The following is a 25896-nucleotide window of genomic DNA, read 5'->3' on the forward strand; positions in this document are numbered from 1 at the left end:
AGATAATAAAAGTAAAGGCATAACCTTCCCTAGATACTGAACGAGGTGCATAAAGTAAAAGGAGATCCTGGAGAGCAGGAGGGACGGTTAGAGATGCTGGCCAGCACATGCACAGATCTGAAGCAGTGCCTGAAAGTCATTGTGATCATATGCACACGGAAAGTAAAACGCAGAGCAGAGCTGAAATACGAGACCACGGTTGGAGTCAAATCTGTCTGTGCACCTGAAATTGAGGAGTGTGCGAATACTGGTTTTCTTTAGATCTGAAGTTGTATCCATGTTAAAATGTTAAGGGTAATTATTAAAAGCTTTAAAGTAGAATCTCTAACTTCCAAACTAGTAAAGAAAATGATTTAAGAAAAAATTTTATTGAAAAAAGAGGCAAATAAACTGATAGAAGGAAAACTATTTTCCTTTGCCTACCGCTGTGGATGGTGACTGTAGCCAAGAAATCAGAAGACTCTTGCTTCTTGGAAGGAAAGCTATGACAAACCTAGACAGTACGTTAAAAAGCAGAGACATCACTTTGCCAGCAAAGATCTGTATAGTCAAGGGTATGGTCTTTCCAGTAATCATGTACAGATGTGAGAGTTGAATCCTAACGAAGGCAGAGCGCCAAAGAATTGATGCTTTCGAACTGTGGTGCTGGAGAAGACTCTGGAGAGTCCTTTGGACAGGAAGGAGATCAAACCAGTCAATCCTAAAGGAAGTCAACCCTGAATATTCATTGGAAGGACTGATGCTAAAGCTGAAGCTCCAATACTTTGACCACCTGATGTGAAGAACTGACTCATTGGAAAAGACCCTGATGCTGGGAAAGGTTGAGGGCAAGAAGAGAAGGGGATGACAGAGGATGAGATGGTTGAAGGGCATCATTGACTCAATGGACATGATTTTGAGCAAACTCCAGGAGATGGTGAAGGACAGGGAAGCCTGGTGTGCTGCAGTCCATGGGGTTGCAAAGTCAGACACAGCTTACTGACTGAAGAACAATGACCATCGTTTTAAACAAGAATTCGTCCATCACCCTACTTAGTGATACATGACCACCTACGCAAGTGCTGAGGGCTTTCTGCATGCAACGACTTCATGCCCCACGACTGTCCTGTCCTCAGAATGGGAGTCGGCTTCGGCCCCAGCCCCGCTCCCACCCCTCCCTGCGAGCCCGTCTCCTCTCTGCACATGGCTAAGCAGAGACAGGAAGTGCCGCCCGCCTGCTCAGCAGAGACCCCCAGGGCCCCGGGGGGATGCCGCCTGGCCCCCTGGGAAGCAGTGCCTGTGGCATGAGGCAGGACCACTCTGGGGTTCTTCCTGCTGTTAATAAAGTAATGCGTCTGGGAAAGCAAGAAAGCATTAGAGACAGGAGCACCCTGCCCGTCAGGACTGGCCCCTGCCGTCCCGCCGGTCTCGTCCTGGGGGCCCTTTCTGAGCAGAGGCACGGGGTCAGTGCCGCTGCTGCACTCTGCGCCTCTCAGGCAGCATCTCGCTCCGAGCATCTTTTCCCATCGTTTCAACATGCCTTGAGCACGTCATTTCAGTGCCTACAGAATACTGCCTCCATGCAGTGGGCCACGTCTGCGTGTTCTTTCTCACGTGCTTCTCCATCTGCCCGCGCGTGCTCCTGCTCGGGCTGAGTGCACACCGCCTCTTAGAGTGCCGTGACGTGGGCCGTGACGTGCCCCCAGGAGACTTCACGTGTCAGGGTGTACACTGGTTGGTTTCTGCTGAGGTTGGCCTTAGCTCTGAATGCCCATTTGTTGTGAGGGACACGCCTGTGCTGGGATTGATGTCGCGGGCACAGGCGCTCTGTGTCCTCTGGGAGGGAGTCTCGTCCTTGCCGGGGGCGGCTGGTAAAGCGCCGAACCGCTGTGCTGGGCGTGCGGCTCTAGCAATGAGGCCAAGGGCAGGCCGCCCCCGTCCGCTTGGGCAGCCGCGCCAAGCAGGACGTGCTGCCCCGTCACACGTGTCTCCTGAGGCCCTGCATGCCGGGGGGCGCCAGGGGAGCGGGGTGAGCGGTCGGCACGCCCCTCCCGCCCCAGGGCACCCCTGCTGCTGCAGGCCCCAGCCGTCCTGGCCCTGCAGAGGCAGCCCAGGCTCACAGACTCTGAGAAAGCCCCCCCGCCCCCACCTGTGTCTCCTCTGCAGATTTTTGTCCAGGGCTGCCTGGCAGGGAAGAGCTTGTCCCACGTGAAAGGCGGCTGCGTCCTGTGCGGGTTCCTGAAGCTGTTGCCCATGTTCAGCATCGTCATGCCGGGAATGATCAGCCGCGTCCTGTACACAGGTGCCTCCTGCTCCGCCTCGCTCACGCTGAGCGACTTCCCGGCTCTTTGGCCTCGGGAGGGCCTGGGCTTGTCAGGTCTCCCGTGGCCTGCTGGTGTCAGGGTGCCCCACGTTGCTTTCTTGGGGGCCGATGGGTTTAGATGAGGGACGTGGCTGAGCAGAAATCTGGCAGGGACCATGGAGGTAGGTGACGAGAGAAATCGCAGAGGGGCAGATCAGCAGGGAGGAAGAGGCTGACCCTCCCTGCGGCCGCTGCTGCATCTCTGTGTGGGGCTGAGGCCCAGGCCTCGGGGAGGTCACCGCGGGCATCACTGTGCGAGCCCTCCCGGGTGCCGGGTGCCGTCACCCCCTCACAGCCCAGGGGCCACATGTGTGTGGAACCTCCAAAACAGCCCATTCTTTCCATTCAGCACTACAAAAATGTCCCCGCTTCCCTGAGCGAGCCGTCGTAATTTTGTGATGTCCGTCACCCCCGTTTCAGCTCCGTTTTACTGGCTCTTCTGCCTCTCGGCGCTAGATTTGTTTATCCCTTCAGCCTTTATGGGTAGAAGGGCAGGGCAGCCCACTCCAGTATTCTGCCTGGAGAATCCCACGGACAGAAGAGCCTGGTGGGCTACAGTCCGTGGGGTCGCAAAGAGTCAGACACAACTGTGCAATGAACACGTTCTACGCCTCCATGGCACATGTGCTCTGATGGTGCGGCCCCTGGGGCAGAGCGGGCCGCTCCCGTGGAGTCTTCTGCCCGGAGACGTGCTGCTCTGACTGCTGACCCCTTCCAGTCCCAGCAGAGAGGCGAGCTCCGTCTCAGCATCCCAGCTCTGTGCTCTGGCTGTGAGGTGGCTCTTTCTGGAACCTCATGGGCTGTGCCTCCTCAGAGGTTAGGAAACAGGCCCCATGGGACTTGCCTGGTGGCCCAGGGGCTAAGACTCTGCCCTCCAGCGTGGGTTCGGTCCCTGGTCAGGGAGCTGAGATCCCCGGTGCCTCTCAGCCAGAAAACCAAAACATAAAACCGAAGCAGTATCATAACACATTCAGTAAAGACTTAAAAAAATGATCCGCATTAAAAAAACAAGTCTGTAGACTATATAAAAAAGAGAAAATAGTCCCCTCCCGCGTGCTCCTCAGGCCCCCAGAGTGCCCTGGGCTTGGCGGCCCTGCCTCCGCAGCCCCCCTGCATGGCGCAGACCACCCCACCTACTGAGGAGGGAGACTGGGCAAAGTCCCGCGACTCCTGGACCCTAGAGGTGGCTGGGGTGGTGGTGGAGGGTGGCAGGACGCAAGAAGAGCCGCCCGCCCCCGCCCGCCCCCCACCTCTCCTCCCCACCAGGCGAGTAGAGTGGTGGATTGCCCTGGGGCCTGCACCGGGGTGGGGAGGCGAGGGGTCGGGACCACTTGTCCTCAGTCCTAGAAAGAGCCAGACCTCGTGATGGCATCCACACGCCTGGGATTTGAATAAAGCCAGAGAGGCGCTCAGCACAAAAGCTGGGCCTCCACCCGCTTCTTGGGAGAGGGTGGCTTTCCAGTAACGCGAAGGCCTTTGGCCTGGACTCTGGGTCTCAGGCGGCCAGAGCCGGGGCTTGCACACCCCCACGTGCCGGTTCGTCAGTCTGGTCTGCTGTGGTGGTCCCGTGTTAGCTAGGGCTCTAGATTGGAAATGATGTGCATTTTAGCTCCTTCAAGCTGGTGTTCTCGAAGTCTCTCTGTTGTGAGTTGACCACTAGTGGCGCCAGGCTGCCACCCTCCAGCCCAGAAAGCCCCGGGAAGAATGCTTCCTTTCTGCGCCTGGGCATAAATGCCAGGGGAGTCTCAGCAAGCCCACTTGAGCAGCAGGGACTGGTCCCTGTGGGGGAAGGAGTGTCCAGAATGGCCAGGGTCCTGGGGGCCCTTCTCGGACCACACCGAGGGGGGCTGGGGGCCTGCTTGCCCCGGGGGGCGGGGGCTGGGCAGAGGACAAGCTGCCCCTTGGTTTTCACATTCTCGCCCGACCTCCCTGTGAAACTGCTTGCTCTCCGAGTAAACCCAGGCCTGCCTGCCTCGTCCTAGTCCACGCTGACCCCTTGTTCCTGCTTTTCTCCCAAGTGGTAGCGTTTTATCCCTCATTTAAGCTCTCGATGGCCTATCACTTTCCCCCATTTACTTGCTTTTGTCCACATCTCTCCCCAAACCGTCTGAAATAACAGTCCCTGAGAGATGAAGGGAGTCAGGTCAAGAGTGGCCCTTCAGTCAGTGTGAGGCTGAATCATTGTTTGCTTTTCCAACGCCCAACTGGGTCACCAGAAGGCTTGTTGGGGCTGAGTTCAGCAGTGAACTGGCAGAAGCCCCGACTCCCCGACCTCCACCCCAGGCTCCTGGTGAGCCCGGGGCCCCCATGCTGGTGCGACTGTGTCTTTGCAGATAAGGTGGCGTGTGTTGTGCCTTCGGAGTGTAAGAAGTACTGTGGCATCCGCACCAGTTGCACCGCCATCGCCTACCCCCTACTGGTGGCAGAGCTGCTGCCCAGCGGTAAGCATTGGAGCTGCGCCCGGGCCAGGAGCGGACCGTCCGGAGTGAGGGCCCCAGGGGAGGCGGAGGCTGTGGCAGAGGCCCTCCGCATCGCTGGAGCCTCCGGGCCTCCTCTTGCTTCCTCACTTGAACTCTCCGGTCTCACCGGCATTTGCACAGAGTAGGGGGTGGCCCTCTGGGTGGGGGCCTTCCCTGCTGAGCCTGTACCCTCCCCACCCCGCCACTGTGGATGGTTCGTGGAGACACAGAGGGGAGCAAGGCGGCATCCTGCTCGCAGGGAGCTCGGGCCAGTGGGATGGCAGAGGGGTGGCTTTCCTCTCACCTTCTTCCCCACCTCCAGAGGAGCTGAGCCAAGAGTACAGGCTTCTTAAATTCCCCATTAGCTTTGTGTACCAGCAGGCCAACCACAGGGAGACGTTGATTCCCCTAAAATACAATGTAGACGGACTCCCACTGAAGGAAGCACTAGCTGCCCCACGGCTCAGGAAGCAGGTCACCTGGCTTCTCCAACTGAGCCTTTGTCCGCGCACCGGGGCTGCGGCCTGGGCCATGGGGCACCGGGAGGGCTGCCTGGCCTGGCCCACGTCCCTGATGAATCGGGGGTGGGGGGGGGGCTGTTGCACGGCCCCTGTTACCCCCCCACCCCCAGCCTTTCCTGACTGCACGAGGCACTCACTCACCAAAGTCCCTGCCACTGAGCAGCCTTTCAGGTCAAAAGCTGAGCTTGTCATGTTGATAGCTAGCGTTTGTCGAGTGCTTGCCCAGAGTTGGGCATTGTCTTCACCTTCACAACAGCCCTGTGTGGGAGGTACTTTTAAACCCACCTTGCAGATGGGAACGGTGAGGCCCAGGAGCTGCATCACTTGCTTAATGGTCTGGTCCTCTGGGTCTCATCTGTTAAAGGGGGACAGCAGTGGTTTCCTTTCCACAGGGCTGCAGGGTGGTCGTCAGGCCAATGTCCAAAGTGACCACCCTGGTTATTATACAGGGACTCAGCAGGAGACTGCGAGGCTTGTCACAGAGCAAGGACAGACGTCATGCACTGATCCACCTTAGATGGACTGCCACCCTGAGCAAAATTCAGTGCGTGGGAGTGCTCCTCAGCAGGCCCTAGGCACCTCCTGGGCGGCTGGGGGCGCTGGAGGCCAGGACGCGTTCCTCTCTTGCAGGCGTTCGAGGCTTGGTGGTGTCTGCCCTCTGGGCCTCTCTCATGTCCTCCCTGACTGCTGTTTACAGTAGCGCCAGTGCCGTGTTCACCATGGACATCTACCCCCGTATCCGGCCGACGGCCACTAAAAAGGAACTCATGATAACAGGAAGGTGAAGTATTCCTCTCATCTCACGAGTTTCTGCCGTCAGTGAAATGATGCCCCCAATAAGTCATTACGTGGCACATTTAGGCTCTCAGAACTGACTCAATAGAAAAGGCCCTGATGCTGGGAAAGATTGAGGGCAGGAGGAGAAGGGGACGACGGAGGATGAGATGGCTGGATGGCATCACCGACTCGATGGACATGAGTTTGGGTGAACTCCGGGAGTTGTTGATGGGCAGGGAGGCCTGGTGTGCTGCAGTCCGTGGAGTCACAAAGAGTCGGAGTCACAGAGTCGGACACGACTGAGCGACTGAACTGAACTGTGTATAGAGTTACCGTTTTTACATATGGTATGGTGCTGTTTCGTTTTTGTTGCAGTTTTGCAATGAAGATGTATTGTTTTTATAATCACAAAGGAAATTGTTTCCACTTGGGAGAAAATTAAGTGGCGAGCACAGTGATAATGAACATAGTTTATTAACATACCCCCAAAGCAGTCCTTATGAACGAGTGTGTGTTCATTATTCCAGTATCTCTTTCAGTCCTCAGGACAGCCTTTAAAGGTAAATTTTAGTTCTTGTTCTTACTATACAAATCGGGGGTAGTGGCTCAGAAAAGGGAGCTGGTCTGCCTGACCACGTGGTAAGCAGAACTTACCCATCTCAGGGCTACACCATCAACCAGGAGGCCACAAATGCTGGGCATGAGACGGGTACGAACGTGTGGACCTGGGCCCTGTCGCCCTTGCGTAGCGTGACCCGCCTCCAGCCCCCGCACACTGAACTCGGCCTGCGTTGACCCTCAGATGCTCTCTTCATTCCGCGCCTCTTGCTCACTGTCTTACCTGTGTGACCCCTGCAAATTGAGTTTGCTGTGACTTTTTGATTAGCATTTCACTCTTTAAAAAGCACTTTTTTTTTTTTGTGAGAAACTTTAAGAAACAGATACAAGTTTTATGTAAATTGTTATAGAACATGGGGAGAAAGAGAAGACATATTCATTTTATAAAGCTCAAGATACTGATGTCAAAACCTAACAAGTACAGCACAGAAGAAATTAAAACTAAAGCCTCATCTCACTGTTAAATACCAATGCAAAAATAGTAAAATAGTGGACACAAATCCAACAAAATACTAAAAGAATGTTAAAAGAATGACATCTCATTGCCAACTGTGATTATTTCTCAGGAGTGCAAGAGTGGTTCAATATTAGAAAATGTGGTAATATAACTCACCATATTAATAGATCAAAAGAGAAAAATCATATATATTCAGATGATGAAAAAGTATTTCATAAAATAGGTACCTTTCAACCCAGTAAAATATGTCTGTATCATTCTAAAAATCAAGTCATGTCTAATGGAGCTAGAAAAAACTAGGAAAGAATGTCCCTCCTTACCACTGTATTTATACTAGCATATGTGTAAAGTCAAATATATCATATAAATGAAAGTAGGCCTACAGGTGAAGCTAGCAAAGACTTTGAAATAACCATGATTAATTTGTACAAGAAAATAGATGGAAAGATGTACAAAATAGATGAAAAGAATTGGGAATTTTTCCAAAGAATTATAATTTGTAAAAATCAGAAGGTCTAGAATTGAAAAATAAGTGTCTGAAATTAGGAACTCGGTGGTGGGGACTTCCCTGCTCATCCAGTGGTTAAGAATCCCCCTCGCAATGCAGGGGAGGCAGGTTCGATCCCTGGTCAGGGAACTGAGATCCCACATGCTTCAGGGTAACTCAGCCCATGTGCCATGAAAGGTCCTGCATTACGCAGAGATCCTGAGTGCTGCAGCTAAAACCTGATGCAGCCAAACAATGAATTAAAAAAAAAAAACTCGTGGGTTAACAAGTGATTGGCTGAAGCAGAAGACACAGTAAGTGGCTTAAAAATCGATCAGTCAACAATATCCAGAATAAAGCATGCAGGAAAAAAAAGAAGATACAGGTGGAACACAGATGAATATAATATATTATGTCATTGGAATTATATATGTGTAACTGTAGAAGCAATTTTGAAAATATAACAACCAAGAATGTTCCAAATATCTGGAAAACTATCCAGAGATGCAGGAAATTCCACAAATCTCAGGCAGGATAAATGCAAAGGAGACCATACCCAGACGACAGGGTAGTGGCACTGCTGCAGATGGAGAGAGAAGACCTTCAGAGCAGCCAGAGGGACGTGAATCACATTACCTTCAGAAGAGCGACAAAGACTGACAGTGGAATTTTCAGCAGAAACTGTGGAAGCCAGGAGACAGTGGAATGACATTCGCAAGTGCTAGGAAGAGACTGCCCACCTGAAACTCAATACCTGTCAAAATAGCCTCCGGAGTGAGAGTGAAACAAACATGTTTTCTGATAAATGCAAGCTGAGGGAATGTGTTACATTGGAATTTCATGATAAGAAATACCAAAGGGGAGTCTCAGGCTGCAGGAAAATAACCTGGACGGAAGAACTGGCCTTCAGAGAAGGATGGAGAGCGCCATAAAGGGTAAGCATATGGGGAAGGGAAGAGAGCCAGTGCTGACGTCGGTAAGGGAAAACGCCTGTGGGAACAGCAACACAGGGGAGCAGAACACACACCATGGAGTGTAAATAGTCTCAAGTTCTCTGGTACCAGACTGAGACATGTCAAGGGTGCGTGTGTGGCCTCTAGATTGAACAATATAAGGACAGTTCAAGGATGTGTAACAAGTTAGTAAAATATGAACTAGCCAATAAAATATTTGATTAGCCCAAAAGAAGTCAGAAGAGTAAAAATTAAGTGAAAGGTAGGTTGAACAGAAAACAAATAATAGAGTGACTTCCCTGGTGGTCCAGTGATTTAAGACTCTGTGCTTCCAATGCAGGGGGCTCAGGTTGAATCCCTGGCCAGGGAACTGAGATCTCACATGCCTTGAGGTGTGGGAGGAAAAAAGAAAAGAAAAAAAATAGGCTGTGTACATGTACCACATATTCTTTATTCATTCATCTGTTGATAAACATTTAGGCTTTTTCTGTGACTTGGCTATTATAAACAGTGTAAAGTGTACAGTGATGTCTTCAAGGTAGTGATCCGTGTTTCCTTTCGATATATACCCAGAAGTGGAATTGCCAGGTCATGTGGTATTTCATGCAAAGATGGGCACAATAAAGGACAGAAATGGTATGGATCTAACAGAAGCAAACGATATTAAGAAGAGGTGGCAAGAATACTCAGAGGAACTATATAAAAAAGATCTTAATGATCCAGATAACTGCGATTGTCTGATCACTCACCCAGAGCCAGACATCCTGGAATGTGAAGTCAAGTGGGCCTTAGGAAGCATCACTATGAACAAAGCTAGTGGAGGCGATGAAATTCCAGTTGAGCTATTTCAAATCCTAAAAGATGATGCTGTTAAAGTGCTGCACTCAATGTGCCAGCAAATTTTTAAAAACTCAGCAATGGCTACATGCCTGGAAAAGGTCAGTTTTCATTCCAGTCCCAAAGAAGGGCAATGCCAAAGAATGTTCAAACTACCACACATTTGCACTCATCTCACACACTAGAGAAGTAATGCTCAATATTCTCCAAGCCAGGCTTCAACAGTATATGAACCATGAACTTCCAGATGTGTAAGTGGGATATAGACAAGGCAGAGGAACCAGAGATCAGGTTGTCAATATCCTCTGGGTCGTCAAAAAAGCAAGAGAGTTCCAGAAAAGCATCTCCTTCTGCTTTATTGACTATGCCAAAGCCTTTGACTGTGTGGGTCACAATAAACTGTGGAAAATTCTGAAAGAGATGAGAATATCGGACCACCTTACCTGCCTCCTGAGAAATCTGTATGAAGGTCAAGAAGCAACAGTTAAAACTGGACATGGAACAACAGACTGGTTCCCCGATCAGGAAAGGAGTACATCAAGGCTGTATATTGTCACCCTGCTTATTTAACTTATATGCAGAGCACATCATGTGAAATGCCAGGCTGGATGAAGCACAAGCTGGAATCAAGATTGCCGGGAGAAATATCAATAACCTCAGATACGCAGATGACACCACCCTTATGGCAGAAAGTGAAGAAGAGCCTCTTCATGAAAGTGAAAGAAGAGAGTGAAAAAGCTGACTTAAAACTCAACATTCAGAAAACTAAGATCATGGCATCCGGTCCTGTCACTTCATGGCAAATAGATGGGGAAACAGTGGAAACAGTGAGAGAGTTTATTTTTCTGGGCTCCAAAATCACTACAGATGGTGACTTCAGCCATGAAATTAAAAAAACACTTGCTCCTTGGAAGAAAAGCTATGACCAACCTAGACAGCATATTAAAAATCAGAGACATTAGTTTGCTGACAAAGGTCCGTCTGGTCAAGGCTATGGTTTTTCCAGTAGTCATGTATGGATGTGAGAGTTGGACTAGAAAGAAAGCTGAGTGATGAAGAATTGATGCTTTTGATCTGTGGTGTTGGAGAAGACTCTTGAGAGTCTCTTGGACTGCAAGGAGATCTAACCAGTCAGTCCTAAAGGAAATCAGTCCTGAATATTCATTGGAAGGACTGATGCTGAAGCTGAAACTCCAATACTTTGTCCACCTGATGTGAAGAACTGATTCGGAAAAGATCCTGATGCTGCGAAAAATTGAAGGCGGGAGGAGAAGGGGACGACAGAGGAGAGATGGTTGAATGGCATCACCAACTCGATGGACGTGAGTGTGAGTAAACTCCGGGAGTTGGTGATGGACAGCGAGGCCTGGCGTGCTGCGGTCCATGGGGTCACAGAGAGTCAGACACGGCTGAGCGACTGATTGAACTAACCTGAACTGTAGTTCTGTTTTCAGTTTCTTGAGGAACCTCCATCCTGTTTTCCACAGTGGCTGCACCAACTTCCGCTCCCACCAGCAGTCCACGAGTGTTCCCTTTTCTCCACATCCTTACCAGCACTTGTCATCTCTTGTCTTTTTGATAACAGCCCTTCGAACAGCTATGAGATGGTATCTCATTGTAGTTTTTTGCCTTTCCCTGATTAGTGATGTTGAGCACCTTTTCATGTACCTGTTGGCCATTTGAATATCTTCTTTGGAAAAGTGTTTATCAGGTCGTTTATCCGTTTTTAGTTCTATTTTTAGTGCTGTTAAAGTTCTCTGAGTCCCTCTTCCTTCTGATCAGAAGTCGTCTGTGATTCATAGTACTGCTCTGTGTATGTAACGCGTCTTCTTTCCTGGGCTTCCACAATTTTCTCTTCATTTTTGGTTTTCAGCAGTTTTGTCATGGATGTGCTGGTTGGGTTTTGCTGATATTCTTAATCTGTATATTAACGGCTTTCACCAGATCTGGGAGATTGTTGGCCATCATCTCTCTGCATGTTTGTCCGCTCTGCCCGGCTTCTGCTTGCGCACATTAGCCCTTTTGACACTGTCCCAGAGATCACTGAGGCACTGTTTATTTTTAAACATTTTTTCTCTGTTCTTCAGTTTTGATTTTCTTGAGTCTCCCTTGAGGATATTGGCCCTTTCTTCTGCCGTTTCCAATCTACTGTTAAGGCCAGTCTGTGAATTTTTCATTTCATATTTTCAACTGGAATTCTAGTTCTGGAGTATCTGTTTGTTTCCTTTTAAATTTTTTTCTAGTATGCCATGTTCTGTCTTGATTTCCCATCTGTTCACTCGTAACTATAATTTCCCCTAAATCCTTTAAAATAACTATAGTAGTTGCTTTGAAGTCCTTGTCTGCTCATTTTAATACCTGAGCCATCTTGGGGTTGATTTCTATTGACCTCTGTTTTCCTTGACTATAGGTTACATTCTCTTACTTCTCCCCATGCCTAGAAGGTTTATTATATACCTAACATTGTAGGTAATAGTAGAAATTCTGGATCATGTTCCTCTGAAGAATATTGGCTTTTGTTCAAGTATGCAGGTAAATTCCTAGCTGATCCCCTTAAACATCCCCTTTACATGTGAGGCCTATTTTACATGTGAGGCCTCCTTACTTATGGAGGCCTATTTTTTAATTAATTTATTTTTTATTGAAGGATAACTGCTTTACACAATTTTGCTGTTTTCTGTCAAAGCTCAGCGTGAATCAGCCGTGGGTATCCATATCTCCCCTCCCTTTTGAGACTCCCTCCCCATCCTGCCCAGGTTGATGCAGAGGGGGCCTGGCTTCTGTGCTTGGTTAGTGGGACTCTGCTTCAGTTTTCTGTAGTTGTGCAGCCAGTTCTTAGTCCTGGGACGTGCGCTCGGCTTCCAAGGCATGGCTCTTCAGGGCTTTCAATGAAGAGCCCTCGGCGGTTACCTCTGCAGGCAATGAAACCTTTGCTCAGCCTTTTCTGTCTTCCGCCACTTGCTCGTTATGGACTATTGGGTAGTTTTGCCCCGCATGAGCAACCAAGGGCTTAAGGGACGCCTATACCAATCTTTAAAATCAGGTGCATTACTGTTCCATTTGAAATTTTTAGAAATGTGTTATCCCTCAAGAAATTAGCATTTTCCATGTATTGTATATTTTAAGCATGACCACCTCAAGACACACCCTCCAAATGTGATGAAAATCTACCCACGATCCAGTCCAGAAGTCGAAGGGGTTTTAAGAACCCTCGGGTCCTGTTTGTGTTTAGGGGTGTGGCTGTCTCCTCTGCCACACTTGAGGAACGGGCGTCTGAGCTTAGCCTAGGGAGTAATTGGAACAGCCCGTAGTTTGTGGTCGGCAGACGCTTGATTGGCAGGTTAAACAGCAGCAACAACAAACACTCATGAAACTGCCGTTGACTTGCGGTTGACCCCACAGGTTTTTCGTCATCGTCCTACTTGCTGTCTCCATTGCCTGGGTCCCTGCCCTGCAAGTGGCCCACAGGGAGCTGCTCTTTGAACACATGCAGACGGTTCTGAGCTACCTGACGCCCCCCGTGGCTGCCCTGTTCCTGCTGGCCGTATTCTGCAAGAGGGTCACTGAGCAGGTAGGTGGCCCACACGCGGGGGTGGGCTGGCGGGAGGCAGGCTCTGACCTGTTCCCTGCGTTTCCAAGGCCATCCGCCCCCAGCCGTGCCACGCACGGGGCAGAGCACGTGGGACCCTCCGGCACGCTTGTCTAGCCACAGGAGGGCCCTCTGCCATTGCCTCTGCGTGAGGAGGCTTTCCTGCTCAGAGATGTCAGACACTCAGGGGGATGTTCAGTCCTGGGCTCCTGCCACCTTCCCTGCACGAAGACCGTCTCTTCCATCACATGTAAAACCAGATAAAGATCCCAACTAATGGTTCAGTCATTTCACCTGTAAGACTGGAAGCACGGTTTGCCAGAACATTTGCACCTGTTAGTTGAGTCACATCTGACTTACACGAGTTCTGAGCACAGCGCCTCTGAGACCTGGCTCCTGCCTGCCCACCAGCCCTGGCCTCTCCGTATGCAGCCCCCGGGCCCGGCCACTGCTGGTCACGTGCGGTGCTGACTGCCTGTCCCCTGCCCTTCGTGGCCCCTCTCCTTCCCCACGGACTCTTTACTTTGCCGTGAGTGTCTTTGTCCACCTGCGTCTGGCTGCTGCTTCCTGCAGGCTCACGCCAGGTGTTCAGGCCTCCAGCCAGTTGGCTAGTGCTTCCTGCTCTGCTCACCTCGTGGGTGCACGCTCAGTCGCTCAGCTGTGTCTCATTCTTTGTGACTGTAGCCCACCAGGCTCCTCTGTCCATGGGATCTTCCAGACAAGAATACTGCAGTGGGTTGCCATTTCCTACTCCAGGAGATCTTTCTGACCCAAGGATTAAACCCACATGAGACCTGAGTTTCATGCGTTGGCAGGTGGATTCTTTACCACCAAACCATGGCTCAGCTCACCAGGACTCAGTTTGGCACCGAGAATAGGGTGAGGGGGCATCTGGGTTCTGGAAAGGCTCCTCCCTGTGGTCGCTTGGGAGGGGTGTGGGCAAGAGGAGCAGGTGGCCAGGACGATCTGCCTCGCGCCTCTGAGCCCCTCGGGGTGTTGGGGCCTGGCACCGAGGGGACCTGGGAGCCTGTCAGTGGCTCTCGGCTACCCTGGTGCGAGGTTACAGAACATCATGGGCCTTCCTTGGCCTGGAGAAGTTCTCCAGGCCCTCTCCCTCACCCTCATCTGTTCCCCGATCTTCCCTTTTCCACACGTCTCCTTCAATAAATGGGTCCTATGGACCACCCACCTGGCCTTTGGCTTCAGTTCTTTCTCCAAGACTCTTCCCACACACTGAATCCTCTGCCTCCCCCGACATCCAGCCGTCCCTGAGACTGGCTCCAAGCCCAAGGGTAAGGGGGAGGAGACAGATGACGCCCAGTGAGCAGATAAGATTTCTGAGAGTGGGGTAGCGCTGCTTAAAAGTAAAGAAGGGGGGAAAGTAAAGGAGTATCATGGAGGTGAGCAGGGCAGATGCTGGCGACAGGGCGTGGGGCACCAAGACGTTGGCCACGCTAGTGGGAGAAGATTTCTCCTAAGAAAGTGACGCAGAACCTGAGTGCTGAAGGGTGAGCCAGAACCACCTAGCTCTGGGGAGAGACCGAAGCAGGAAGAAGGGCACGTGCGAAGGCCCGGCAGCAGGCGGAGGGCAGGTGTGGTGGCCGCAGTGTGCCGTCCGGGGGCGGAGCCCGTGAGGTCAGCCGAGCAGGTGCGCCTTGCTCCTCAGGGCGGCCAGGAGAAGCCACAAGGGCTTCGGCAGAGGCAGGGCACTCCCTGACCCACGCTTCGAAGAGCTCACTCGGGCTCCTCGGACTGCGGGCAAGCAGAGACCAGGAAGGGAGTCCCCCCGTGTGAGAGGCGGCGGAGGTGGTCTCCATGGGAACGGCAGCATCACTTGCTGATGGATCGGTGGTAGGGCAGGCTGGAAGGAGAAGGAGCACCAGGGATGTCTCCTGGGGTCTGTGCCTGAGTAGCTGGGGAGATGGAGGTGCCCCTCCCGCAGCAGGGAGGCCTGAGGTCTTCTTGGACACTGTGTCTGAGCTGCGTCTTCATCGTCTGACTTAGAAGTGTCTCCAGTATTCGCAGTATTCCCTGGGTTCTCCGACAGACTTGATAGAGTGTGGGCGCCTCTCGGGTCTTTGTTCAGCCCTGGGAGGTGTTGCCCCCAGTGCTGCGACGGCTCTGCGGGGTGCGTGAAGGCCTTGTTGTGCCGGGTTAGCTTCAGAGCCGGACGACTTGTCTTGGCGCCGCCGTGCTCCCGGTGACTCGGGCTCCCCCTCTGTCAGGGTGCCTTCTGGGGGCTGGCCAGCGGCCTTGTGATCGGCTCCTGTCGCATGGTGTCCGAGTTTGCCTACGGGCCCTGGACCTGCTCCATGAACAGGAAGTGCCCCCGGATCATCTGCGGCGTGCACTACCTCTACTTCGCCATGATCCTCTTCGCCATCAGTCTCGTCACCGTCCTGGGCGTCTCCATGTTCACCGTGCCGATTCCAGACAAACACGTGAGTGCTGCTGTGGGCTAGCTCCGGGGTCAGCCTGCAGCCCCCGCATCCTGGGAGCAGCTTGGGAGAGAAGCGGCTGAAGGTCCTGCATGGTTTTTAGAAGCAGGAGGGCTGGGGGTCGGGGTGATGGACGGGCCAGAAATAGGCAAGTAACTCCTTGCCTTAAGTGCAGAGCTGACCAAAAAGGCTTTCCGACAATCCTCCAATGAAGTATTTATCGAGAGTGAGATGTTTGCCTTTTAAAATACAAATTTTCTGTGAAGTGCTGAGGTCGCTCACTCCAGTGTGAGTTAATATAATCAGGGTCATCCCGGCTGCCGCCCGCCTGGCGAGTGGGGGTGCAGGTGGGGGGAAGTAATGCCCGCAGAGCTATGGCCAGCGGCCTGCGCGCCCCATTCTCCTTGTCCGGCCGCTTGCCCTACCCAGGAGGAGGTGTTCGCCACTCTATTTGGAATATAAAACGCCTGGGCTCAGAGGAGTGCGGTCACTTGTCCATGACTCCAAAACTAGCCAGCGGCCCTGCTGGGCCTGAGCAGACTGCCGTGTGTCACCTGCCTGGGCGTGGCCAGTGGGCCTAGCAGGACTCCCCAGGGGCTGGGGGAGTTGGAGGGCAACAGGGAGGGCCCTGGGTGTCCAGGATGAGAGAGGGGAAGGAGGCGCCCGGAGGGAGGGGGGCCTGAATGAGAGCAGGGGACCGGGAAGATGCCTCTGCTCTGGCCGACTCAGTTCCCCTTGCTCCGTTCCTCTCTCGCGCCCAGAGCCCCAGGGACTGGGGCGGAGCAGATGGAGAGGATGGCCCGCAAGCCCAGGACAGCTTGCCCCCCGCCCGCCCCCCGCCATGCCCCTGCCTTGCTCCCGGCACATGGAGAAGCTCAGGTGCTGGCCCGCGCTCCGGCCGGTCGCACAGGGTCTTGACGGCAGCTTGCCTGACTCTTGGCTGCTGCTCCCGCATCCGCACCTGTTCGGTCTGGCCTGTTGCTCGGGCAGCCGCACACCTGAGTGCCGTCCAGCCCAGCAGTGCAGGCGCTCGGGACGGCGGGGAGGGGAGGGGGAGCCGCTTCCGGGCCAGCGTCTGTGTGGGTGCTTCTGGGAGAGGCGGGACGCACTCATGCCCAGGCTCTCTCTGCCCCGTGGCCTGGGCTACAGTGCTCCGTGCGTGGTTGAAAAGGCAAATGCGGATGGACAGCATCGTCAGGAAGCCACTCAGGGTGAATGACAGGCGTCTCTGAGTCCTGTCTTAGTCCAAGATGGCAGGCGGCTTCAGTCCCATGCCTGCCGTGATTGGGTGAGTAGGGTGCTGGTGGTGCTGAGATTCAAATGTACCGAGGTCAGTATAATAGATAACAACCTATTTCAGGACAGACTTGATGGACATGTTCACTTAGTACTGACCCCAACCCTTAAAAAAAAAAAAAAAAGCCTGGATTTTGTTACTTCCCAAAGTTTCCACCTGTGTTTTCAGGAAGATAACAGAGTAACAGACCGGAAGAGGGGGGTCCTGCCTTTCTGCACCCACAGACACCTGTTGACTGTGAGCAGCTGAGTCCTGCTGGGGCCAGACCATGGGGTACCCAAGATGAGGCAGGTCAAGCCTCCCCTGGGCTGCGTGTGAGCGCTTGTCTCTGACAGACAGGAGGTTCTTCTGGCAGGAAATCAGCCCCTGGGTCTGCCCTGTGGGTGACCCAGGAGCAGCAGACCAGGGGTGAGGGGCCGCTTCTCCCAGCCTGGAGGGCACAGCTTCCTGGACCTCAGTCACCAGAAGGCACGCTGAACGTGTGCCTCGTAGCCCCAGTGTCCAGCGCAGGACACTGAGCTCGCCCTTTGCGAGGCCAGAACTGAAACCCGGAGTTCCCGAGCACCACACTTTCCCCACCCCACCCCTTCTTTCCTCCCTTGTTGGAACTAATGACCACACCTCTCTTCAGTCCCTGGAGGCCCTGGTGCCCAGTGGTGACACCATACGCCCGGACGATAGGGCCCTGGTGGTGACAGGCCCCTTCTCCCCCCTCAGCTCCACCGCCTCTGTTGGAGTTTGCGGAACAGCCGGGAGGAAAGGGTGGACCTGGACGAGGACGCAGAGGTGAAGATCCCTGAGCCCCAGGCACAGCCAGGTGAGAAGGAGGCCGGAAGCCAGCGACAGGAGGGGCCTGCTCCCGCCACCCAGCGCGAGGGCTCCACCCCAGAAGTGGCTCCAGGCGGAGGCCCCCGTGATGCCTCTGAGACCTCTCTCTGGGGTTCTGGGCCCGGAATGTGGAGGTGGGAGGTGTCAGCAGGTGCAGGGGGAGGAGGGGAGGGTCTGGTACAAAGTGAGGGGTGGAGAAACAGAAGTGTCTGGCGACCTAGAAGTGTCTGTGGTGGGGCGGGAGAGATGCACGGAGCCTCGCGGATTACCGTGTCTCAGGATGGGGGAGAGGGGGAGGGACAGCGGGTCATGGCACCTCTCACAGCGGTTCAAGCCAGAGGCTCCTGGGAGCGGGCGGGCATTGTCTGCGAGGAGCAGCAGGCAGCTGCCCCCACGAGGGCTCCAGGGACACCGCTGTGGGCATCTGAGTTTCAGTCCCAGCAGGAAGAGTGTCCAGGAGAGGCTTGGGTCGGGGTCTCCAGGAGGCCCAGGGGAAAGCGCTCAGCAGTGGGGTCAGAGAAGCGTGTGGGGCGCCGGGGAGGGTGCCTGCACCTCCTGAAGCACTGACGCAAGTGGGATAAAGCCTAACGGGATTAGCGCTGAGTCTGCAGCAAGGGCCCAGGGTGGGGTGGGGGCGCAGGGGGCGCTGTGGCAGGCATGTCTGGGGGCCATCCTCCTGGGGCCCCGCCTACAGCCCTGCCAGGGACCGTCTCCTGACACCTACAGCCAGGCTGCCCCGGGTCTCTGGAGGGTGCCAGGCTCTAGGAGTGCTCTCCCTGGGGGACGGGGGAAACTGCCCTTCAGGGCCTCGTGTGCAGAGCGTGTCCTTGGGGCCCCTCCCAGCTCCCATGATGACGGTGGCGCACACTTGCCGTGCACGTGGGATGTGCCGGGTGCTGTGTGTGACAGGGGCCATTGTTACCCCCAGTCTAGAGATGGGGAGATGGAGGCCCACCCAGGAAGTGTCTGCCCCAGCTCCCTACACAGCCCAGCAGCGGGGGGCTGGGCAGGGCGGGCACAGGCAGGCTGACTCCAGAGCGCACACTCTTGGCCACTGGCCTGTCCCGCCTCCCTTCATACAGCCCTTGGGTTGTGGTCACATGATGGGCCAGCCCCTTTGGGCCAGGCGGCGACGGCGGCATCTGAGAGGCCGGGCCTCCCACTACCGCGGCAGCTCTTTGTCTCTGGGGTCCTCGGCGGCAGCCCCTCCCTCAGGACACAGGCCCCTGCAGCACCGGCTGGTGAGTTCCGCGATCCCTGGTGCTGCCTCAGCCTCGGGACACATCTGGTGCTGCTGCTGCCCAAGGGAATAAGACGCAGAACAGGTCACCGCGCGCAGTGCTGGACCGAGACGTGCTCGCTGTCATCAGGGAGGGCGCCATTCCCCGCCCGCCTGTGCGCGGAGCTGGCCCTGGTGCTGACCTGAGCCTGGGCGGGCCTGCAGCGGCCAGACGCCGGAGGGATGGTTAAGCCCCAGAGGGAGGCGTTTCACTGATTTGGCCCAGAGATATGGATGGACATTTGCCTATTCTTGGGCCTCCCCCGCTCCTGGAGAAAACACCAGTTCCCCTTCCGAGGACCTAGAAGGCCCTTGGGTCAGTCCGTGAGGCTGGTGGTGCCTAGAGAACACACTCCCAGGGCTGCTGAGCAGAGAGAGCAGGGCAGCGGGCTCTTCTGTCCTCCGAGGAGCAGCCTCTTGCCCCGGACCTGCAGAGCTGGGCTCTGTGTGGGTCCGCAGGGGAGGCCTGCCCCGTGCCAGCCGGGCTCTGGGCTGGCTGAAGTCTCTGCTGATGCTAGGCGAGCGTGACCCCCCAGCCCTGCTCTCTGTGCCCCCGAGGCTGGTGGGAGGCGCTCCGCAGCCAGGGCTGAGGCTTGCTGTCCGCATCGGGAGCCGGTCCCCTGGGCTCCCTTCAGGGTTCCCCACGAGACACAAGACCCTAGGAAGACCCCTCCTGTGTGCCGGCCTCCTGACCGTGCCCGTCCCCTCGGTTCCAGACGTGTTCATAGAGGCCAAGGGCTGCCTCTGGAAGGCCTGGGACGTGTTCTGTGGCCTGGAGTTGCTGCCCAGCCCCAAGCTGGCCCCGGAAGAGGTGGTCGTGCCTGAGACGGAGCAGAATGACATGCCTGGAGGGACGGCGCGCAGTGACACGGAGGGGACAGAGGAGAGAGAGGCGCCGCAGAAGCAGCCCTTCTGGAACAAAGCGCTCGGCCTCTGCGGGATCGTGCTGGTGTCGCTCATGGTGCTCTTCCACATCTACTTCTACTAGCGGCCACGCGGTGGGGAGGGAGCCCGTCCCAGGGCGGCCCATGGCCCAGCGGCCCGGGCCACGCCGCTGAGCACTGCCGGCAGGTGGCGAGGGCAGGGATCGCGGGCGAGCACGCCCGTCCTCCGCTCGCCGAGCCGCTCCCTACAGATGGCTCCACGGCGCAGACGCTGGCTTTCACGTTAACTCTGGCTTTTTATCTCTTGATATCTTTGGGAGCCTTGCCTGTGTTTGCTGTCACCGTTTCCTTCCTGTGCCCACCTCCACTGGCAGTGTTTTCTCCTCCCCTGGAAAGGTACGGCTGCTGGCAAAGATGCCCACCCACGGGCTGAGCCCACTGCCGAAGGTCACACAGGCCAGCGGGCGCCAGGGCTTCCGAGGACAGAGACGCTGGCACCTGCCTGGACGGTGGTGGGCTGAGCTGGTCCCTGCCCGAGGACTGGGCCTCCCTGCAGCTTCTGTCTGGCTGCACCCCTTGGGGACAGACGGAGAGGAAACGTCCCTCCCAGGCTGCCTGCTACTGGGAGTTGAGCCCTGGGCTGGATCCCCTCAGCAGTCAGGTAGAGGCCACTCTTGGGCTGTGTCTCTGCAGGGGCGCCCTCAGCCACCTCTTCCTCTTTCTTCCTCTCAGACCAGAATAAATGATTCGAGTCTTTAGAAAAAGTCTCAGATACGTCAACGGGATTTGGGGGAGGCCCACCAGCATTGCAAAAATCACCCTCTGAAGGTGCGGTCAGAACCGGCCTGTCTTCCCCCTGTTGAGGCCTTCAGCCGACATGTCTGAGTCCTGCTGTGTGGCGGGACTGCTGGAAAACCACCGTGGACGGAACTCACGGTCTCGGGAAGCAGACTGCAGCAGTGGTGGTGGCCTGTGGTTCCATGCCCGGGGTCACCATCGCCTTCAGGCCAAGGAACCACCCCAGTGGCAGGACCAGGATCAGCCACACTTCACGCAGGAGGAGACTGAGCGGTCAGGAAGCCCAGTACCCGGGGCCCTCTGCACACACTCACAGCGGCGGGAGCGCCCCAGGAAGAGGAGGTCAGCGAGCCAGCGGGGGGAGAGTGACGGCGTGTGGGAGGACAGGGCGAGGCAAGGGTGTGAGCAGGCCTGGGCGCAGAGCTGGGAGGGGCCCGACCCGCAGGCCTCAGGTGTCTGGGATCCTGAGTCGCTGGCAGCTTCAGCCATGAAGGAATAGGACCAGGTCTGCTGACTGCTGCTGGGAAGGTGAAAGGGAGGTGAGAACACCCACCAGGAGGCTGTTAGAGGAAGCCAGGCAAGTTAGCAGCAGAGAAGAAAAGACAAGGGGCCTGATTAGCACCAAGAGAAGCCAGCAAGCAGAAGTCACAGGACTCGGGTCACTGGGCTTCTGGAAGGAGGGCCCAGAAATGGCTCTCCAGCTTGAGCACATGGGCAGAGGGCACCCCAGTTCCAAAGCTGGGCCACGCAGGAAGGGGGCAGGGGCGGGACGCAGGCGGAGCACCGTTTGGGACATGTGGACTTCGAGCGGCTTGAAGACGCTGCTTGCCATCTTGACCACGTTCGGTCTCTCTGATTGATGAACGTGGGATGTTCATTTAGGTCCTCTTTCATTTCTTCCAGCAGTGTTTTGTCTTCAGCACTCAAAGTTTTACATGTCTAAGTTGATTCCTGGGTATTTTATTCTTTCTGATGGTACTGTAAATGAGGCTTTTTTAAAAGTTGAGATATAGTTGATGTACAATATTACGAAAGTTACAGGTATGCAACCTAGTGATTCATAATTTTTAAAGGTCACCCTGCATTTATGGTTATTATTAAAAGGTTGGTTTTACTTCCTGTGTTGTGCGGTATGTCCTTGTAGCTTATTTATTTTATACACAATAGTTTCTGTTAGTCCCCTACCCTTTAATTGCATTTTCAGATGGGTCATTGCTCAGGTAAAGAAAAACAAAATTTGTTTCTTGATCTTGGAACCTGTAACTTTGTGGAACTTGTTTATTCTTATATTTTTAAAGTGTATTCCTTGGAATTGTTTCACATATAAAATCATGTAATCTGCAAGTACAGACAACTTCTTTCCAGCCCGGATGCCTTTCATTTCATTCTCTTGCCTAAACTGCCCCAGCTGCAGCCTCCAGCGCGGTGTCAAGCTTGAAGCAGTGAGAGGGGACACCCTTGCCTTGCCCTCGATCTTGGAGGAAAAGCATCGAGCGTCTCACGGCCGAGCATGATGTTAGCAGTGAGTTCTTGCAGATGTTATCATGTTGAGGAAATTCCACTCTGTCCCTATGTTGCTGGGTTTTTAAAGCTTTATTTACGTGTTTCTTTTGTTTTTGGCTGTGCCGGGCCCTCACGGCTGTGCTCGGGCGCTCTCTAGCTGCAGTGAGTGGGGGCCACGCTCCAGGCGCTCTGCGTGGACTTCTCGTTGGGGTGGCCCCCCCCGTGCAGAGCTCAGGGTCTCCGAACGCGGGCTTCAGAACCTGCGGCGGGAGGGCTCGGGCCCTCGGAACGCGGGCTCTTCATTTGCCCTGTGGCAGGAGACTGTCCTCAGCCTGGGGCTGGGACCCGTGTCCCCTGCACTGGCAGGCGGGTTCTTGACCCCTGGGGCACCAGGGACGTTTTTACTGAGAGTTTTTGATTTTGTTTTAGTTTTAAGGTTTTTTCCCTTTTTAGTGAAATGGGTGTTGGATTCTGTCAAGTGCTTTTTCCTGCACCTGTGAAGTTGACTGTGTGATTTCTGTTCTTTATTCTCTCTGTTGTTAACATTGGTTCGTCATCACGCCTTGAACCCGTCTCGCATCACTGGGAGAAATGCCCATTGGTCGTGGCACACAAGGCTTTTTTCACGTGGCGGGATTTGGTTTGCTAATATTTGGTTGCGTTCTTGTATCTATCTGCGTAAAGGATATTGGCCTATAGTTTTCTTTCCTCGTGAGGTCTTTGCCTGGTTTGGGGATGGGGGTGATATTAGCCTCATGGAATGAGTTGGGAAGTGTCCCTGCCTATTCTCTTTTTTTAAAGCAGTTGGTGAAGGGTTGGCATTAATTCTTGCCTAGAGACATTTTAGGGTTGGTATTAAGTTGGAGGGGTCCGGAACCCGGGAGAGAAGCTGGCGCTAGCGACTCAGACTGCAGGGAGAGAAGACAGTGGGCTGCCCCAGCTGAGAAGGGAGCCTGGGAGAGGATGCCCTCCAGGCAGGCGAGACGGTGCGGGAGAGCGGGAGAGCGGTCAGGTTGGGAAAGGGGGTCTTTCTACAGAGGAGACCGGGGGGCGCAACCGGGGCCCTGGGCGGAGGGCCAGGACAGCCGCCACAGGCAGGGAGGGGCCCGTGCATGGAGCAGGGCGGCCGGCGCCCCCCGGGGAGGTGGTGAGCTGGAGCCAGCGTGCGGTGGCGGAGGGGTGACGGGGCAGGCCGACGTGGGGCCCCTCAAGCACCTCTTTCCCTAAAGGAGGAGAGCGTGCCTCTTACGGGACCTTTCCTGAGAATGAGACTAACCTGAAAGCCCCGCTGGGCCCGGCAGCCAGCCCCTCCCGGACCAAGAGGGCCTGCTTGGGGCTCATCCCTGGGATCCCCAGGGGGGCAGGCATCCCGGCGTCCCTTCTAGGTAAGCGAAGCCCCCAGTCCCCGGAAGGACTCGCGGAAGGCACTCACTCCCCGGGGATACTAGTTCTGTGGGAGGTTCTTTCCCACAGAAAGCACGGCTTCTGTCTGCGGATGGAACGAGGGAAAAAAGCTGGTGTGGGTCCTGGAGAGCAAGGCCCTGGCTCAGCCCAGGCAAACGAGTCCAGCCCTGAAACGGAACCAGACCACCGGCCCTCCCTGCCCCCCCAAGCCCATCCCAGCAGCCTGCTTCTCCTCCCCGCGATGTCACCTCCCATCCCCGCAGACGCTCCAGCCTGCAGACAGCAGCGGGAGGGCCGGGGGAGGCTGGCCCAGGCTCAACCAGGGGACTTGGCTTTGGGGAGCTCAGCTGTTGGAGGGGGAGAGCTGAAGGGGCTACCCTTTACTTAGCACTCATCCCTGGGTGTAGGTGGGGGCCTTCTTACAACGCACCCTCCCCCAGCAGGCGCCCACAGGGGTGGCACCCGTGACTCTCCTTCCTGCCACCCCACGTGGGAAGCTGGCCGACCCGGGGAGCAGAGCCGCACCCCCAGGGCCCGTTCACCGGAGTGTCCAGCCTCCTCCTCCGCCTCGTCCCTGCTTTCTGCCCTCCCAGGGGCCTCGACTGCAGCGGGGGGTGCAGGGAGGCCTCCCACCCGTCCCCGGGCCCCAAGGTCAGCCTGTGACCTGGTCCTCCCAAGCCGGGCGTTTCCCTTTTGGCAAGAGAGAGGAGACACGTGACCCACTCCAGAGCCATCAGGTGCCACCATCTGGACCAAGATAAAGAGACTTGGTGCGTTTATTGGGTGTGGAGTCGCGGGGCCAGGGGCGCCGGCAGGAGACTCAGGGCTTCCACTCGATGACTTTGAGGGCGACCTGGGCGGCCCGCTGCACGGCTGGGCTGAAGTCCTCCTCCAGCACCCGGAAGGTGGCCACGTGTGACTGCAGGAGCTTGCGGCCCTCGGGCGCCTCGGCCAACATGGTGAGGGCCTTGATGGCATTCAGGCGCGCCTTGCTCAGAGACGCGCCCAGCAGCTGCAGCAGCGGGCCGGTGGCCTCCACGTCCAGCGCCGCATACTTCCCTGCCGGCCCCCAACGCCAGGTGTTCCTGGGGTAGGGGGGAGCCCTGCCCAGCTCCCAGGCCCCCCCGGCCGTCCCCGCCCACACCTGGGCCCCAACCACCAGGTGTGGCAGCCAGGCCTCACCAGGCAGCGTGAAGAATCTTTTGAAAATTAAACTCCACTCGCTGCCCCCTGGGCCCTGCCCGCCGCAATGCCACGCTTGCTCCCAGCCTCGTGCGTCAGTCACTTCCCGCTGCTGTCAGACTGGCCAGCCCCCTTGGCCCAGGCGGCCCCGCTCATCCTGTGGGTCCACCCCACACCCGCCGCCCCCAGGACACCCCGCCCCTCTGCTGTGCGTCCTGCCCCCAGGTCGCCAAGCCGCAGACCGCAGAGGCTGAGGCATCCGCGTCTCCACCACCCCCCGCCCCCTCCCGGGGCCTGGCCTGCCGCGGGGGCTCAGGGTCCCTCACGGGCACGCCAGCTCAGGGGAAGTGGCCTCACATCCCCAAACTTCCGCGTCGCTGGGGTCCCCTGAGAGCCCCCAGCCCTCCAGGCGCCCACCCAGGACGCCCGGGCGGAAACACTGTGCGTGGCCCACAGCGGGTGGGGTGGGGGGTGGCCGGGGGGCTGCGGGGTGCTCCTCAGGGCAAATGGGCATCGGCGGGACTCCCAGCGCTGGGGGCTCTGCTGCTGACTGAGGATCAGAGGCCCAGGCAGCCGGGGGGGACAGCAAGGAAACTCGGGGGACCCGGCTGGTGCAGGCGGCGGAAGGTGCTGCAGGGACCCGGCCTCCAGGCGGGGAGCCGGTCCGGGCCCCTCTGAACACCCAGGGCGCTGACTTGAGTGTGGGAGTGGGGGTGGGGGGTAACCTCAGTTCCTCTTTGCTCCCCCCCGCCGCCCGCCCCACCACACTGAAGCCAGCAGCACTGGGCTCCATCGTCCGCCGGGACCTCAGGAGGACTGGCTCCCGGGTGTGGCAAGCGAGTCAGTCCCAGAACTTTGGTTCACAAAGGCCTGGGTCAGAGGCAGGAATTCCAAGACCAGGGAACCGAGAGGATGACAGGGAGGGGCCCAGAAGAAGAGGGCAGAGCCCAGGACCGCCCGGCCAGTTGGGGCCCGCGGCGACCCCCATGCATGCGGCAGACCCCGCCCGGGCGCCTCACCTTCGGTGGTCACCGTGGCGTTCATGAGCGCCCCCGCCGCGTTGGCCTGCACCTCCTCCTCCTTGTCCTTCAGCAGATGCACCAGGATGGGGATGACGTCATGCTGCCACACCTGGATCTTGCCCTCCAGGGGGATGCTGGGCCGGACACAGACTCTGAGCACGGTGACCCCGGGTCACGAGTGCCTCGACGCCCTGGGCTCCCTGTCCTGACTGCGCAGACGGC

General features: G+C 56.0%; 2 protein-coding genes across 6 annotated transcripts in view; one reads left to right on the forward strand and one right to left on the reverse strand.

Annotated features, from left to right (window-relative positions):
• The window catches only part of LOC122419596 (sodium/glucose cotransporter 1-like), a 48613-nt gene extending 26696 nt beyond the window's left edge, over positions 1 to 21917 (forward strand). For all 4 annotated transcript variants that reach the window (XM_043434290.1, XM_043434308.1, XM_043434299.1 and 1 more), the window contains 7 exons: positions 2146 to 2281; positions 4675 to 4782; positions 5952 to 6102; positions 12853 to 13021; positions 15265 to 15480; positions 17492 to 17591; positions 19598 to 21917. In XM_043434290.1, coding sequence (XP_043290225.1) covers positions 2146 to 2281; positions 4675 to 4782; positions 5952 to 6102; positions 12853 to 13021; positions 15265 to 15480; positions 17492 to 17591; positions 19598 to 19869 — 1152 coding nt within the window. In that variant the 3' untranslated portion in view covers positions 19870 to 21917. The remainder of the gene's footprint in view (positions 1 to 2145; positions 2282 to 4674; positions 4783 to 5951; positions 6103 to 12852; positions 13022 to 15264; positions 15481 to 17491; positions 17592 to 19597) is intronic.
• Positions 21918 to 24209: 2292 nt separating this feature from the next.
• The window catches only part of RSPH14 (radial spoke head 14 homolog), a 49654-nt gene continuing 47967 nt past the window's right edge, over positions 24210 to 25896 (reverse strand). For both annotated transcript variants that reach the window (XM_043434326.1, XM_043434336.1), the window contains exons 6-7: positions 25672 to 25808; positions 24210 to 24529 (exon numbers count right to left, since the gene is read on the reverse strand). In XM_043434326.1, coding sequence (XP_043290261.1) covers positions 24291 to 24529; positions 25672 to 25808 — 376 coding nt within the window. In that variant the 3' untranslated portion in view covers positions 24210 to 24290. The remainder of the gene's footprint in view (positions 24530 to 25671; positions 25809 to 25896) is intronic.

Source organism: Cervus canadensis, chromosome 1 (genome assembly GCF_019320065.1).
Source record: "Cervus canadensis isolate Bull #8, Minnesota chromosome 1, ASM1932006v1, whole genome shotgun sequence".
Classification (NCBI taxonomy): Eukaryota; Metazoa; Chordata; class Mammalia; order Artiodactyla; family Cervidae; genus Cervus; species Cervus canadensis.